This window comes from Aspergillus campestris (genome assembly GCF_002847485.1).
Source record: "Aspergillus campestris IBT 28561 chromosome Unknown P168scaffold_1, whole genome shotgun sequence".
NCBI lineage: Eukaryota > Fungi > Ascomycota > Eurotiomycetes > Eurotiales > Aspergillaceae > Aspergillus > Aspergillus campestris.
In genome coordinates, this window is record NW_020194336.1 from 4,621,364 (window position 1) to 4,637,012 (window position 15,649).

Sequence of the window (15,649 nt, forward strand, 5' to 3'; positions counted from 1 at the left end):
TCCTATTCTTTCCATCGGGTAAATCGACTGTGCGAAAGGTCAAAAGGTTCACAATCATACAAAAATCACGCCATGGAGCTCAAAACGTGGAGAAGAAATTGGTTGGCGGAGTATATATGCGAGCATCATCTAAACGTGAAAAAAAAAGAGGAGGGAAGTCGTGGCACAATAATGTTAGGAAGTGGACACAAAAATGAAATAGGTGGTATCACGACCAGACGTCTTCTTGGTAGCTGCCGCTGCTCCGCATGTGCTTGACCATCTCCTCGCCCTTCTCGGCGGGGAGACCGCGCTGCTTTGCGATGATCTGGCCGAGGACCAGGTTCACTTCACGGGCCATGTTGGCGGCGTCGCCGCAGACGTAGAACGTGGCCTTTTGCTTCAGGAGGTCGCTGACGAGCTCGGAGTTTTCGCGCAGTCGGTGTTGGACGTACACCTTCTGGGATGACTCACGCGAGAAGGCGGTGATGATTTTGAGCGAGTCGCCGAGTTGCTCTTGGTAGGTCTAGAGGTCATGGGTCAGCGATATCAAGCATATCAACAGGCTGTGGTGAATTAGGGAACATACCTTAAATTCGTCCTGGTAGAGGAAGTCCTCGTCGCTCTTGCGGCACCCAAAGAACAGCAGAGTCGTGCCAACCTTTTCGCCCTTGGCGGCCAAGGCAGCGCGCTCTTGGATAAAGCCGCGGAAGGGCGCGACACCGGTGCCAGGACCAACCATGATGATGGGTTTCGAGGGATCGGAGGGCAGCTTGAAGTTCGAGTGACGGACGTGGACGGGAACGTGGATACCATAGTACTTGTTGCGGGGACCGGTGATCGAGTAGGTCAATCCGTGGGCGTCGGGGGAAGGATCGCCGTTCTGCTTCTGCTTCAGAGCAAACAGGTAGTTGGTGGTCACACCCTTGACGATGTGCGATTCACCAGGCAAGCGGACCGACTCGACAACAGCGGTAATGCTGATCTTATCCTTTTGCACGAGAGACGAGGACGAAATGGAGTAGTAACGGGGTTGCAGCTTGGTGAGGCCTTCGATGACCAGGGAGAACGGAACGCCAGTGAACGGCTTGGGAGTGATGGTCTGAAGAGCCTGCGCGATGTTGAAGCACCGGTTGGTGATCTTTTCGTGAAAGTAGTCCTTGTCGCTACCCAGGCGCACAATCTCGGCCTTGCTCTCCTCATCGGGGGCAAAGGCAGCGAGAGTCGACACGAATTGACGAGACACGGGGGCACAGACTTCGAGGTAGTAACGGACGGCGGCATCATAGGTGGTGGGCGTGGGAATGGGAACCTTGGCAGTCACATCGAGACCCTTGATGTTCACAACGGTATGACGCTTGCCTTCGAGACCAAAGACCTGCAGGAATCGGTCGACCTCGGCGCCGGCGTTGGTCGGCCAAATCGCGATGTGGTCACCAGTCTGGTACGTGAGGTTGCTTCCAGCGATGCTGATTTCCATGTGCAGACAGTTGCGATCCTTGACGTTGAAGAGCTCGGTAGACTCGACGACGGGGGCGATGAACGGGTTGTGGGCGGAGAAAGGACCGTTGCCGCTGCCTTGGAGGTGGCCCTGGGTGGGCTCGCCGAGGTAGACGGTGTCATCTTCGGGGCTGAGGGACTCATCTTCCTCGACGTTGAACACGGGCTCGTAGACGGCCTCGCGCTCCTGCAGGCTCATCGCCTCGGAGAGCGCGGTCCACATAGGTTCCTTCCAGGCCAAAAAGTCTTCTTCCATGGTGCCGGCGCCGTCGTCGCCTTCACCCGCAGTTCCAATACGGTTGGCGCCGAGATTCCGAAGAGCTGTATCGACCTGACGGACCATCGCGTTGTAATGCTCGTAGGTGTTGTTACCGAGACCGAAAGTGACAAAGTTGAGGGAGGACAGAGGCTTCTCCTCGGCGGCGGCGCCACTCTCAAAGGCGACGTCTTCACCGGTAAAGAACTGATAGAATTCCACCGCATTATCGGTCGGCTCTCCCTCACCATAGGTGGCGAGAACGAAGAAAGCGACCTTATCCTCGGGGAACTTGTCCAGGTTTTCGTAGTCATAGTCTTCCAGATCCGCCACCATGGTCTTAAGGCCGAATCGCTGCGAACCTTCCTTGGCGAGTCTGGAGGCGTAGTCTTCGGCCGTTCCAGTCTGCGAACCGTAGAAGATCACACAGTTTTTTCCCGTTTCGTCCATCTTTTCGATGATGTCGCGTGATTTTCCACCCGCGGCGGCGCCATTCATCGCCGCGCCGGAGGTCGCATACGGGTCCTTGGGGATCCCCCAGTAGACTCCTTTGCTGAAATAAGCGACGGAGCCCACGAGGAGGACGACCAAGACGACCATGTCGAGGGTGTCGAGTTGCGCCATGATCGCGGTTTCTTTGTTTGTGTCCCGAGAGCGGAGATTGAAGAGGGGGGGTTAAGAATGGAAAGGCACCTTCAGCCGACGCGGACAAGAGATAAGAACCCCCTGATTCCACCGGTCGATAAACTTGGGGAACTCCGGGTGGGAAAAGTGAAACCAACCACTAATTCACACGGAGAAAGACCAATCGAAGGACAAAAAGGAATAAAAAGAAAAGGATAAGAAATGAAGGAAGAAGAAAAGAAAGAAAAGGGAGTTAAAAAAAAAATACAGGAAGAGACCCCCAAGAGCCGAAGGGAAAGCGGAGGAGGGAAAGGGAAGAGAAGTCGTGGTCTGATCTAAGCAGCCGACCGCATACTTAGTCGGGAGCCGCTAACCGGAGAAGATGCGTGAGATTGCAGCAAAGAGAGAAACTAGGGGAGAAAGAGGCAATGATACAGGCGATCGTGGCCTTTCCGATGTAATCTTCATTACTTTATGTCAGCGAAACGGTTTTCTACCTTTTTAGTCTTGGTCAGGTCAGGTCAAGGTGGGTGGCGGGAGAAATCCCGAGGACAATAGGATTAAACGAGACAGGGAGACAGGGGAGTGCAGGTGAAGTGTCATGCACATACCTTGTTCGATAGCCGATTGAACGCAAGGGTGGTCAGTCTAGTCAGAACGATAGTACACCGACAAGATCTCCCAAATGTTGAGGCGGGAAATTCAACAAGTAAGAAAGGTACTAAATAGTGTCAGTCCCCGGTATTATATATCCACGAGACCGTGTGGGGAAGTCCGGCATGGACCAAGGCGAAGTCTGTGGTTCGGAAGGGAGTTCGGCGCTCAGCAAATACCTTAGTAGTTAGTACTATACTATAGTAGGGCAGAGTCAAAGAAGAGGATCAGATGGAGATTGATTTCCCGAGTATCCTGCCGAACGAAGATCCTAGCCGAGTTCCGCCTTTCAACTGCCTTTACTTTCCTTTGGATTGCCAGGTTTATACCACAGTACGGAGTATCATTGGATATAGAAGCAAAAGGGCCATGGAATGTAGCGGGGAGATTCAGGCGGCAAGTTCAATAATTACGCATTCCTAGTGCATCCATAGTCGGTACATCCATGTGACTCTCCCGCAACACTTACTGAGGAGTAACCAGGATGCTGTACAGCCTTGTCGATCTTGGGAATGTGAAGACTGTTCTCCTCTAAAACCCAGTATCAATCATTGACACATGTGCTAACCTTGGCACTAGCCATTATTGGTTCCTCCATTGCATTAAGGCTGTTGAAGACACTTCGTATCTGCAATCATTCCGCCGGAAGTTCCGTCTCCGCCACCAAAACATGCACATACTGGGCTTCCCACGGACTTCCGACAGTACGGGCTGATTCCGCATGCTGCGGCTCTTGATCCGCCACCCAACAATCAGTGTTGTCGGTGCTTGGCCAGTCCCCGCAATAACAAGATCTACTCCGTACTGTAGTCTGTTAGGCATGTTAGGACTGTCAGTATCAATACTTAGGGTATTCGAGACACTGGTGTTTAGTTATGTGGTGAGATGAAGGTTTATGTAAGGTTATTCTGAACATTGAGTATTTATAGCCCATCCAGTTTCGGCTATGCGCATACTTCGCTATACTGCTATTTCTTCTTATAGACATAGTCGTGTGGCTTAATTGATTTCTCGCGCGGTTTTAGAATATCTGCAATATTGTATTGCTCATGGACAACGTTTCCAGGCTTTGGCGGGACTTTTCTTGGTGAAGGCGGGTGTCTTCCAATATATATCTTCGTGCTATCTTCTCAACGCTGATAATAGAGCCCAACAAATATCAAAACCTAGCTATTTGTTCCTCTATAATGCCCAAAATAAATCCGAATCATTGAAGATTAGACTTGGCTTACTCAAGTTTCACGAAGAGAATCAACCAGAGAGGGTCGTTTTGATAAAGAACAAGTTACATACATACTTCATAACACTGTACAGATCAGCACAGGCCATCACTGTCCCAATCAAATCTATGTTTAGTGATAAAATGACTTCTTGCAGTTGCTGAAGCTTCGGCGTTACCAGGCAGTGTATCGAATCAATAGTATATGCAGTGCGATGGACCAAGTGAGTCAGATATACCCGTGTTACCAACAGTGGCCAACTAATATAGGGATGCAATACATCCTTATGTTAAACAAGATTTATACTAGATGCAAATACCAGCCACTCAATTCTACGAATCAGTTACAAACAAGGGTTCAAGATCCCATAGCCCGCTCTTGAGGGCATCCGTGCGGAGATGATTGCCTACCGAGCCTGAAACCAACACGGGGCAAACTATACATCGTTGATCTCCCTCGAACTGAAACAGTCGCCCCACAGCTGTATCAACAGAAAATCATGGCAAAACCTCCTCCCCCTTCCAATCCCAGCATCTGCCCCTTCCCTCATCAGGACCAGCCCCCATTGCACAGATCACCCGAAGCAACCTGTCCGCGGCCTCGTGGGGCTGCAGCATATCTCGACCCTCCCAATAATCCCTCGTGAAATCAGTCTGCACTGTCCCTGGATGCATTGCGACAGCCAGCGCACGGTCTCTACTCCGGGTGCGCAGATGCAAGTCGAACGTCTTTGCGAGCTGGAAGACGGCTGCTTTGCTGGCGCGGTAGGAGTACCACCCTCCTGTTGCATTATCTGATATAGACCCTACTCGCGCGGCCATCATTGCGTAGATTGCATGTGTTGGTAGTTGAAGCGAGTCCTCTGGATGTGAAGGAGACGACGGAGTATCCAAGAACGGTGCCGCTGACTTGGTTGGGAGAAGCGGCGATAGGTGCTTCATTAGCAGCATTGGAGCAAGGGAATTGGTCTTGAAGCTATCCAAAGCTTTCAAGTAATCAATCTGCGACGGTGTCTTCTCCACGTGGAGTGTACCGGGCACGGTTATTGCCAGTCGTAAATGGGTGTCAGGGTGTACATCCCGTATGTTGGACACCATGGAGGAAATGGCCGACTCATCTGGGTGGCTCTTTAGATGGATTGGTCTCTGGGACAGTGGCTAGGTGTGATTTACCGGTCACGTCGACCTTGAATACATGTAGTCTCTCGTCTGCTTTTTGGGATGTAGTGATACCGTTGACGAGATCTGATCGTACCTCGTCGCAGTCTCTTCGTGCGGTTGCGACTACTGGGAGGTTGGTCTGAGCCAGCAATTGTCGCGCAAAGGCGAATCCTAACCCTCGTGAGGCTGGCGTTACAATGGCGAAGCCAGACGCCATTCAAAAGGTTTATTCTAACTATCCTGTGCGATGTCGATGACAGGATATATATTGATGGTGACAGATGCTAATAGAGATCGCATTCCGCGGTTGCTAGGACCATGTCTAATGACGTCATGCATCCTATAGATCAGGAGTAGTGATCGTTGATTGACTGGTTCGACCGTTCATTCATGGTTCCTATACTCGAGAGGCATATGAACTGAGCAATAGACACCATATTTCATTGACATTAGAGTAGCAATGTTTGTCTTTCGACAGGCTTACCTCCATCAAAGATCAAATTGCTGGGTTAAGCATTCAATCTCTATGGAGTAGTCCTCGAGTCGACCCATTATTCAGGCAAACTTGCACTGTGTCACTTGAGAGAGTGACCCAGCCTACCGAAGAAGCCGAGTAAATTGCTATACTGAGGAAAAGCAACATAAACTGACCCTCGGCATGGGGCCTGCCCTCATACCTAGTAGGTAAGATGGATCATCCCCCCTTACTGATTCTTACCACATATGCCCACCCACTCGCCCACTCGCTCCCCATTCATCCACAGTGCCCCTTTCCCTACCCGTCATAATACACATTATGATGGCAGCAATTGACCAAATCCAGAAGTTGAGATCGTTAGTTATACCCGGACCCCGTCATAAGTGTAAATCCTTCCCAGAACTAGCCGCCTCGATCCCCTCCCTGACTCGAGATGGATGCGAAAAGCCTTGGCACCGGTTAATCGTCGACGTTGCAGGTCAAGACCGCGTGGGAATCCCTGTCTCCCTAGTTCATTCTTGACGTGACTTGGGTTGGTTCCTGGCAATAGAAGTTACTGGAATGCTGGTGGCTGGTGAGCATCAGAAACAAGCCTGCGTTGTCAGACCTTCTCCACCCCTTCTCATACATCGAGGTCTCAAACCGCCAACATGTTTGAGTGGTTTCAAGGGATCCTTCGTTGCATACGCCGGTCTCCCCCTTTTTCTCTTTGTTTGTAGTCCGTACTCCATAGCTCGGAAGTATTCAGTCTCGACTATGAATAAACACTGGAGATATACTCCCCTTTTTTGTCCTATGGAGATGATCAGCTAAACTCCTGCCCAAGTAGGTTAGTAACGGGGAACTTACCAGCCACTGGACCACCGAAAAAAACCCATGGCAAGTTAGATAATCAGCGGCGACTTCGGGCTTATCCATGCCCAGACATTCTACTCCATGAGACAGGTTCAGGTCGGAATTCGCGTGAATAGATGTCAAGTAAGATATGTACTAGTAGAATAAACAGTAAGAAACCGCATAAATTGAGGACCGAGTGTTTCAGGGGTTGTAAACACTCCGCGTGGTATGAATGGTTCTGTACGAGAAGGCTATCAACTGATCCCGTGCGCCCGGTCGCTCGCGAAACGTTCGACATCTTTCCCCAGTCATCCCAATGCTTATCATCACGGTGTGAGAAACACTCCCAGATCTCTCTCATCTTGCCGCGTTGGCACCTTTTCGAGCTGTTGAGCAACCATGCCCTGTTCGCGAATGCTCTCTTCTTGTATTGCTCCTAGTGGATGTGAGGTCCAGTCGGCACCGTGCCTGGTTTGAATCGAAAGCCGCAGTCTGACAGTAAGTGGTGACTCCTGATCGGTTCGCATGTCAGATCGACAGGGAACTCTCTCGCCCAGGCTCCCAGGCAAGGCTCGCGACACGTGAGCCAACGACGCCATGGACGCTGCTGATCTTGGAAAACGCGAGATCGGCCTCAGACAGAACAGACTTCTGACTTGATGCATGCGCAGTGGCCTCCCATCCATCGATTAAAGCTGGCCCCGTCCAGCCAACCGCAATGCCCCTCATCCCTGACGACGCCAATTTGATGTCGCACCATAACTTTTCCTCCCCACCAGAACGATTGGTAACCAGGAGCACACCGGCGTCGGCAGTTCACAGTCGGGAGGCCTCCGCTGTTAGAGGACGCCCGGCCGACCTATCCGCGCTAACCCCTTCGACGCTTCAACCGCAGAACAACCGCCGGGGCCAGTCCCATTCCAAAAGTCCCGAAACCTCGTCCGGACGCCCCGGTGCTGGCTACGATGCCGGCCTCGAACGACGCACGTCGAACTCGTACGGCCACCACCGACAGACCTCCATCGTACACGGCGTGCAACACTCCCGAAACCCCAGCCACGCCAACTCGTCCGGTTCAAATAATCCTCTGAGTCCGGAATTGATCACGTCGCTTGCTCGCAGTGGTGGAACCGGGATGGAACAAGACAATGTCGCGCGGATGGAGCAGTCGGATGCGCACCCTGGTGCGAACGGGACGACCCATCCGTTGCAGGGGACACTGAGCACCATCGCGGATCAGGATTCGGATGGGCTCGCGGCTGGGAGTCCCGCGCACACGTTCCATAGGAGGATGAATTCGAGTGGGAAGTCATGGCGCGACCGATCCCATAGCCGCTCGCAGTCGAGGCACCACCACTCCGAATCCAAGACGGTGGGGGAATATGCGTTACACCATCTGTTCAACTCGGTAAGCGCGTGCCCTCCTTTTCGGATTGACTCGGCTTACTGACGGCGGGAAAAAGTTTGTGGGCCAGGCGGACAACAAGATCAATCAAGCCATCATGAAGTTGGGGGAGTCCGACGCCCCCGTGGAAGAGGTATGCGGACCAGGCGCCGATGCCAGCTTTGACCAATTGATATCGGCATTGGGCCATATTGCACGGCAAAAGCCGAAGCCGTTGATTGATACCATCATGCTTTGGCGCAAGGCCAAAGGCGATTCCGCTATCATGGCAAAGCAGATCGCCACTAATCAGGTATGCTTTGGCAATATCTCTCTAGCTTTTTTATATGGGGTCTTCCTGGCTAATTCAAATCCGTCATGACTAGTCAAAAATGGCACCCCCAGAGAACGGCCTTCTCATCAGGCGAAATACCGAACCTCCCCAGTCCGCTGCGGAGTCAACTACGCATACTGATACTGCCACCCCCCCCAATTCCCTTCTTTCCAGACATGATGATGTCGTACTGGCAGAACGGCGCGCGACAGTCTCGGTATACCTGGTCTGCAGAGTCTTAATGGAGATATTCAACCAGAGTAGTCTTGCTTCTATAACCATCGACATGGCAGACCGGTTGGAGGATATCGTGTTTGGCCAGCTCAAAACCGTGGATCCCGACCAGATCGCGGCATCCAGGCTGCGCATGGCGAACTGGCGGATCTATGCTCAGCTTCTGGGGATCATGAGCGACTCGAACTTCGTGAGTGTCACGAACCGATTCGTGGCTGAACTGGAGAAGCACCAAAAGGACGACTCTCTCCGCGGGCCCTCGAAGGAAGGCGACTCCAAGGCCGAACTCTTGATTTTTGGAATGAGGCACATTCGGATTGGCATCAACTCCGAAGCATGGCCTAAATCGTGTGACTTTCTGCGGGCGCTGGCGCGCTTGTTTGTCAGTTCTCATGGACAGCGGGTGAAGCAGGCTTATTGCTATATCCTTGAGAAGCTACTTCTTCCCGTCGCGGCAAATCCTAGTTGTGATTTATCGCTACCTAGGTGGAAGGAGTTCCTAGAGCTGGTCCAGCCGCGATTGTCGCAGATGCTGGCCAAACCTCGCCATTGGGCTGCGTCTTTCCCTCTCTATGTTCTACTGCTCTGCGTGTCGCCGAAGGAGAATTTCTCCTCTCAATGGCTTTCAGTCATCCAGAGTCTGCCGGCTAGGCTGAAGGACCGTCCTACCCGAGGCCCAGCTCTCCAGGCCATGTGTCGTCTCCTGTGGACATATTTTTTCCGCTATTCGGAGTCGCCGACCGCGACACTTCGCAAAGTCGAAGAAGTCTCCAGGATAGCGCTGCCCCCTGGCAAACGGACATACTTAAGCACGGAGCCATCAGTCGCGGATCCTTTGATCCACCTGGTGCGTATGATCGGGTTTAAGCATCCAGATGTTTGTTTCCGCAACATTATATTCCCCCTGATCAACTCGGATCTCTTCTCGTCCCCGAAGGAACTGAAGATCGAGCAAATGGAACCGGAGAAGATGGTTATTGGAATCAGGTCTTTCCTGTCCATCCTGACTGATCTGGAGACCTGCGACCAACTTTGCCCTCCGGTCCCAACCGGTTCTATCCCCAACCCGTTCACCGATGTTTCGACCGCTACGTACTCACATAGACCGCATTTTGTTGCCGACCTACGATCGCCGAATGTACTGGAGAGTCGAGAAGAGGGATTGTCGCATGCCGTCAACATCGCAAGACTGAGTGACAACGTTAAGGGTGCCTACGTCCGGTTCTGCGAGATTCTCGGTAAAATCACGCTCCTGTGCGACAACACCTTCGGCGGCCAGGCGGCGCTGGATGAGAAGTTCGGCGGTGTAACACCGAAAACACCCATATCGGAAGCGTTCAGCTTTGGGAGACGCGATGATCATTTCAGCGCGGGAGATCAAAAGCAAGGCTTCTATGACCTGCTTCACGTGGCTGTCCAAGCGCTCCCACGCTGCCTGTCGGATCACATCCCGTTCAACTCCTTGATCAATCTACTCTGCACCGGGACGGCTCATATCCAATCCAATATTGCCTTCTCGTCCGCGGAGTCGCTGAAGGCCATCGCCCGGCAGTCTCACGCACAGCCGGTTACCATTGGCTTTGCCCGATTCATTTTCAATTTCGATGCTAGGTATTCTACAATGTCAGACGAAGGCATGTTGGGACCAGGCCACATTGAGTCTACTCTGCGACTCTATGTTGAGCTGCTGAGGATTTGGATAGATCAGATCAAGCAAAAGACCAAGGGTGCAACCCAGGACTCAAATGAAAAGGGCAATGGCTCTGGAAGCCGTGCGTTACACCTCGATCTTTCCACCGTTCTGACACATGTCGAGGAGATCGAGTCCCACGGTCTATTCTTCTTATGTTCCCAGTCCCGAAGAGTCAGGTCCTTTGCGATCACAGTGCTGCGTCTCATCACCGAATTCGACAGCGCCCTCGGGAAAGACCACACCAGGATCATTAGGATCCTCGAGGCCGACTCTCAACAAATCTTGGATGTCAACGACGAGCAGCTCACAGTTGCGGAGAGGAGTCGGATCCAAAAGGGCAAGCGCCGAAGCGCCGCGCAAAATACCCTGATTGAGATTTGCAGTAGCGAGGTGTCGTATGACTCGACCTTGTGGTCCAAGGTCTTTCCCAACATCATCCGAATCAGCTTTGAGACCTGTCCGTTTGCCGTGACTTTGGGACGAGAGATTGTCTGCGCGAGGCTTGTTCTGATGCACAAAGCGGTCAGCGCGCTGGCGGAAAGCCCTCAGAACCCTCATTATGGGCCCGTGGAATCTGCCCAAACGCGCGTCTTCGGGCGCAACAACATGACGGCCGAAATTCTTGTCGAACAATGGAAGTTATATCTGGTGATGGCCTGTACCACGCTGAATAGTGTCGGTGCACAGTCTCAGAGCCAACTAGCGAATGCCCAGCACGTGCGGAAGTCTTCCAAGGGAGCGCAACCGTCACAGGACAAGATCAATTCGGCGAGAAGTCTCTTTGCATTTGCGATCCCACTTCTGTCCGCCGAACGAGGCTCGATTAGACATGCCATTGTTGTCGCCTTGGGCTCGATAAACAAGAATCTCTATCGAACACTCCTCGAGTCCTTGCAGTATGCTGTCACAACCTGCAACGAAGAAGCCAAACTTCGCATTGGCCAGCATTACCGCACCCCCAGTAGCCCGAGACGGAATCGCAAGACCGACAGACTGCGGACCGAAGTAACGTACGTATACAAGCTCACATCGCACTTTCTGCAGGAACCAGAAGTGTACAATGACGACTGGATTGTCAACAACCTCGTTACCTATGCGAAGGACCTTCGAATATTCTTGAGCGACTCGGAAGTGCAGAATGATTGGGGGTTCCAGCGGCTCCGATTTCACTACTGTGGGCTGATGGAGGAGCTTTTCGAAGGGGTAAATCGTACCAAAGACCCTTCCCGCTGGATGCCGTTCGAATCCAGAAAATCGGCATTCTCATTGATGGAAGACTGGTGCGGCTACTCGCCGAACCAAGCCCAGATCTCTCAAAGAGAGGAGCACATGCGCAAGGTCGCGCTCGCCCACAATCCAAGTGCTGGGGCTGCCATGGAAATTGAAAAGAAGAATCTCCGTGCAGCAGCCCTGAGCGCGATGGCGTCTTTATGCGCGGGCCCCATAAGCATCACCACTGAAAGTGGCTCTCTATTGCAGTTCGATGTGGGGCGCATGCTCTCATGGATTCATATCATCTTCAAAACCCTCAGCGACAAGTGGCATGCGATTGGCAGACGGGCTCTGAAGAACCTCATCATTCATAACAAAGAACATCCTTACCTGCTGGAACGATCGATTGAAATGTGCTATGTCACAGAGCAGACGAAAGCCTTGGAGAGCTATTTTGAGGTGGTATCCGAGGTACTGATTGAGAACTCTGATTATTCGGTGGGCTTTTGGAAGGTTCTAGGCGCTGTCCTTGTCACGTTGGGTAACCAGAAGCGCGAGATAAGGATGAAATCGGCCAAGCTCCTTCGTATTCTGGAAGAGCGTCAACAAAAGAACTGCAAGCTGCAGGATTTTGAGATCAGCATATCGGACAAAACTACCGCTATCTACAAGCTTGCACAGTTTGAGACATCCAAGCGACTGGCAAAACAGCACTCCGACTTGGCGTTCACGCTTTTCTCTGAAATTTCCTTGCATTTCAAGGCCCTCCAACCAGACAGCCAGCGTAACATGGTTGCTGCTATCCTTCCATGGGTACAGACTATGGAGCTACAAGTCGATCCCAATGGCGGACCCACAGCGCGGTCCTACATGCTTTTGGCAAATCTATTTGAGATAACCATCCGCTGCAGTACTATCCTCCCTAACGAAGTTCAGGCTCTGTGGCAAGCCTTAGCGACAGGGCCGCACGGCGGAAATGTTCAGTTGGTTCTTGATTTCATCATCAACCTTTGTCTAGAGCGCAAAGAACAGAACTTTGTGGAGTATGCAAAGCAAGTCGTTGTCTTCCTGTCAGGGACGCCCGCCGGGTCCAAAGTGATCCAGTTCTTCCTAATGCAGGTGGTGCCCAAAAACATGGTCCAGGAGAGAAAGGATACTACACCCACGCCGCCGGATCTCAAGAGCTTGCCTTATGTTGCTGAGCTTGGCGATGTTCTCCACATGGGGAACAAGCAGGCCGGCCTTTCGCTAGGCCAGATTGCCCTCATTTTCCTTGTGGACTTGATGGTCGCTCCGGTCACGTTGCCCTTAGAAGACATAGTCAAACTGGTTCACGTTGTTCTTGTTCTGTGGGATCACTACACTGTTACCGTGCAGGAGCAGGCTAGGGAAATGCTGGTACATCTGATCCACGAACTGATATCTGCCAAGATCGAAGATAGCGCACCTGCTGGGACTCGAGCATCACTTGAAGACTTCGTGGAACTCATCCGCAAGAGTGACCCCAAGGTTGTGTGGGAGTATGAGGACAGCAACGATGAAGATGATGGAGAAGACGACAACCGTGTTCCTTCCAGTATGGTCAGCGTGACCCGCCAAGTCATCAATGTCTTTAGCCTAGCGTACGAAGGCATCAATGATCTTTGGGCGAAGGAGGCCTTGAACTGGGCAACTTCGTGCCCCGTACGGCACTTGGCTTGCAGATCATTCCAGGTGTTCCGCTGCATATCCATGTCTTTGGACTCTAGGATGCTCGCAGATATGCTAGCCCGTCTGTCGAACACCATTGCAGACGAGGAAGCGGATTATCGGACATTCTCCATGGAAATTCTCACGACTCTCAAGATAATCATCAGCTCCTTAGCCCCGGCCGACCTTCTCCGCTATCCACAACTGTTCTGGACCACCTGTGCGTGTCTGAATACTATTCATGAAACAGAGTTCATCGAAAGCCTGGGGATGCTGGAGAAATTCATGGACCGAATCGACCTGAGCGATCCCGTGGTCGTTGCGGAGCTCATCAAGGGCCAGCCTGCTAAGTGGGAAGGCGGCTTTGGCGGACTTCAGGCTTTGGTCTACAAAGGACTCAAGTCTTCGGAGTCCCTCAACCGGACGCTAGATATCCTGCACCGCTTGAGCGCTCTGCCAAGTAATGAGCTCATAGGTGATGGGAATAGACTGCTTTTCACGATCTGGGGCAACCTGTCTCATTTCCTTCATCATTTCGATTCGTCCTTTGATGACCCCAAGACTCTTGCCAGAGCTACGTTGCTGGCGCGTGTCGCAGAAGGCGAAGGGTATCCACGGCTTGCGGCCTCTCTTCTCGGGTTTGCCAATGGTCAGTATAAAGCGGAGGATGATTTCTTGAGCCACATTATCACCGAAGTCCGTTCGTATTACTTTCCACGACAGGATGTCTCCAGTCTGATCTTCTTGATGGGCTTGTTGACGAACACAACCGACTGGTTCCGCATCAAGATCATGAAAATCCTCTGTGTGCTGATACCTGAGGTCGACATGCGACGGGGAGAAGTCACCTGTCATGGTCCTGACTTGATTTCTCCTCTCCTACGGCTGTTGCAAACCAACCTCTGCCCCCAGGCTCTGCAAGTCTTGGACAATATAATGACTGTCTCCGGAAATCCTATGGAGCGCCATCATCTTCGCATGAGTATGGCTTCTTCGACCTCCTCGCGAGCCATCCGGAAAGAGTACGAGCGCATCCAGAGTCTCTACGGCATACCGGAACCTACTGGGTGGTCTATCCCCATGCCAGCGGCTCAATCAAGCACCACCCGCCACAACGTTCATGCGGTATTCTACACTTGTGCCGAGGTGGATCGTGTAGAAGTGCAGGAGACCGCTCCACCAGAGGTTGAGTTCCACGCGGACGATTACAACGACTCCTTCCCGATGCGGGCAGACACCATGAAGTCTATCGACACACAGGCCGATGGTAACATAGGCGATATTGTCCAGAAGCTCGACAGCTTGGATGACTTCTTCGAAGACACGGATATGGATATGATCGATTTGGATCATGCTTTGCCCGAATCAACCATCCGGAATTTCACTGGTGCCTATGCCGACACGAGCGCCAACCTGTACGACCAGCAGACCGCGCCCATTCTGCGAAAGTCGCTCGCGCGAACTGCGTCGTCATCATCCTTCCACAACGGCCTGGCTGAATCGCGTATGGCCGAGTCTCGTCTGGCTGATCCCCGCCCGTCGAACATCCGTGCGGACAGCGCCCCTGGACCTACTCATAATGCAGCGCCTCCGGGGGTGCGGTCTCCCGGCGAACTGACGCCTCAGGCGTCCAACCAAACGTTACGCGCTTCATCCCACACCCGCTCCGTCACCTCACCAGTCAACCATCTATTCTCTCAGACCCCAGGGGCAGCTGGGGCCCCGGCCACATCTCATCCATATGCCACTCCCCCAATGGGGTTCAACGAGTCGGCGTTCTTTTCCGACGACGAAACAGAAGAAGGGCTGTACGACACCGACGGGCGGCTCGCCAACAGCCGGTTGCCGGTCCCCCATTCGATCATCCACCCGCGCAATGGCGATGGATCTTCCTCGTTCGAGTCTATGATCCGCAGCGGCATGAGACGGTTAACCGGCGGCGCAGCCAACAACCGGGAGAAAGAGCGACAGCGTGAGCTCGTCCGATCGCAGCAACGGACAGTCATGGGTCAGCAAGCTGGGAGTTCACCACGAGTGCCTAAGGTTCCTCAGGAGTATCTCAACCAGGGGCCAACGAGTAACCCGACCTCCCCGGGACAATGATCGCCGCTTGACTTGGCTGGACTCGTTCTTCTGCTTCTTCTGCTTCTTTCCTGCGTTCGTGCCACACAATCTACTCTTGTCATTTATCTAGTGTTTGAGATATTGGGATGGATGGAAGGGCCATGGTGTTTAGATTTTCTCGATTAGCAAGTAATCAATACCCATTTGTTTATGGTTAAGAACTACTTACTCTTCTTGTCGTCATCGTATGTAACGGATTACCAGATAAAGCACCACGTGACCATCTCGGTTGGCCTCGCTCCGCAGTTTCCCCCGCATGGAGACCGAGTGG

General features: G+C 52.5%; 3 protein-coding genes across 3 annotated transcripts; 1 reads left to right on the top strand and 2 right to left on the bottom strand.

The window, feature by feature from the left end:
* Positions 1-208: 208 nt before the first annotated feature.
* On the bottom strand, positions 209-2,359 carry cprA (NADPH--hemoprotein reductase cprA; the record flags this gene model as incomplete). The annotated part of the gene is made up of 2 exons (XM_024833235.1): positions 209-505; positions 569-2,359. The coding sequence occupies 2 exons, from the start codon at positions 2,357-2,359 to the stop codon at positions 209-211; spliced, it is 2,088 nt and encodes a 695-aa protein (XP_024697902.1).
* A 2,313-nt stretch (positions 2,360-4,672) lies between these two features.
* P168DRAFT_34417 (NAD(P)-binding protein) lies at positions 4,673-5,921 on the bottom strand. Its single transcript, XM_024841843.1, has 2 exons — positions 5,406-5,921; positions 4,673-5,350 (listed from the first exon to the last, which is right to left on the bottom strand). The coding sequence occupies exons 1-2, from the start codon at positions 5,608-5,610 to the stop codon at positions 4,731-4,733; spliced, it is 825 nt and encodes a 274-aa protein (XP_024697903.1). The 5' UTR covers positions 5,611-5,921; the 3' UTR covers positions 4,673-4,730.
* Positions 5,922-7,426: 1,505 nt separating this feature from the next.
* Positions 7,427-15,357, top strand: P168DRAFT_315321 (putative cell morphogenesis protein (PAG1); the record flags this gene model as incomplete). Its single annotated transcript, XM_024839887.1, has 3 exons — positions 7,427-8,116; positions 8,172-8,405; positions 8,479-15,357. The coding sequence occupies 3 exons, from the start codon at positions 7,427-7,429 to the stop codon at positions 15,355-15,357; spliced, it is 7,803 nt and encodes a 2,600-aa protein (XP_024697904.1).
* Positions 15,358-15,649: the final 292 nt, after the last annotated feature.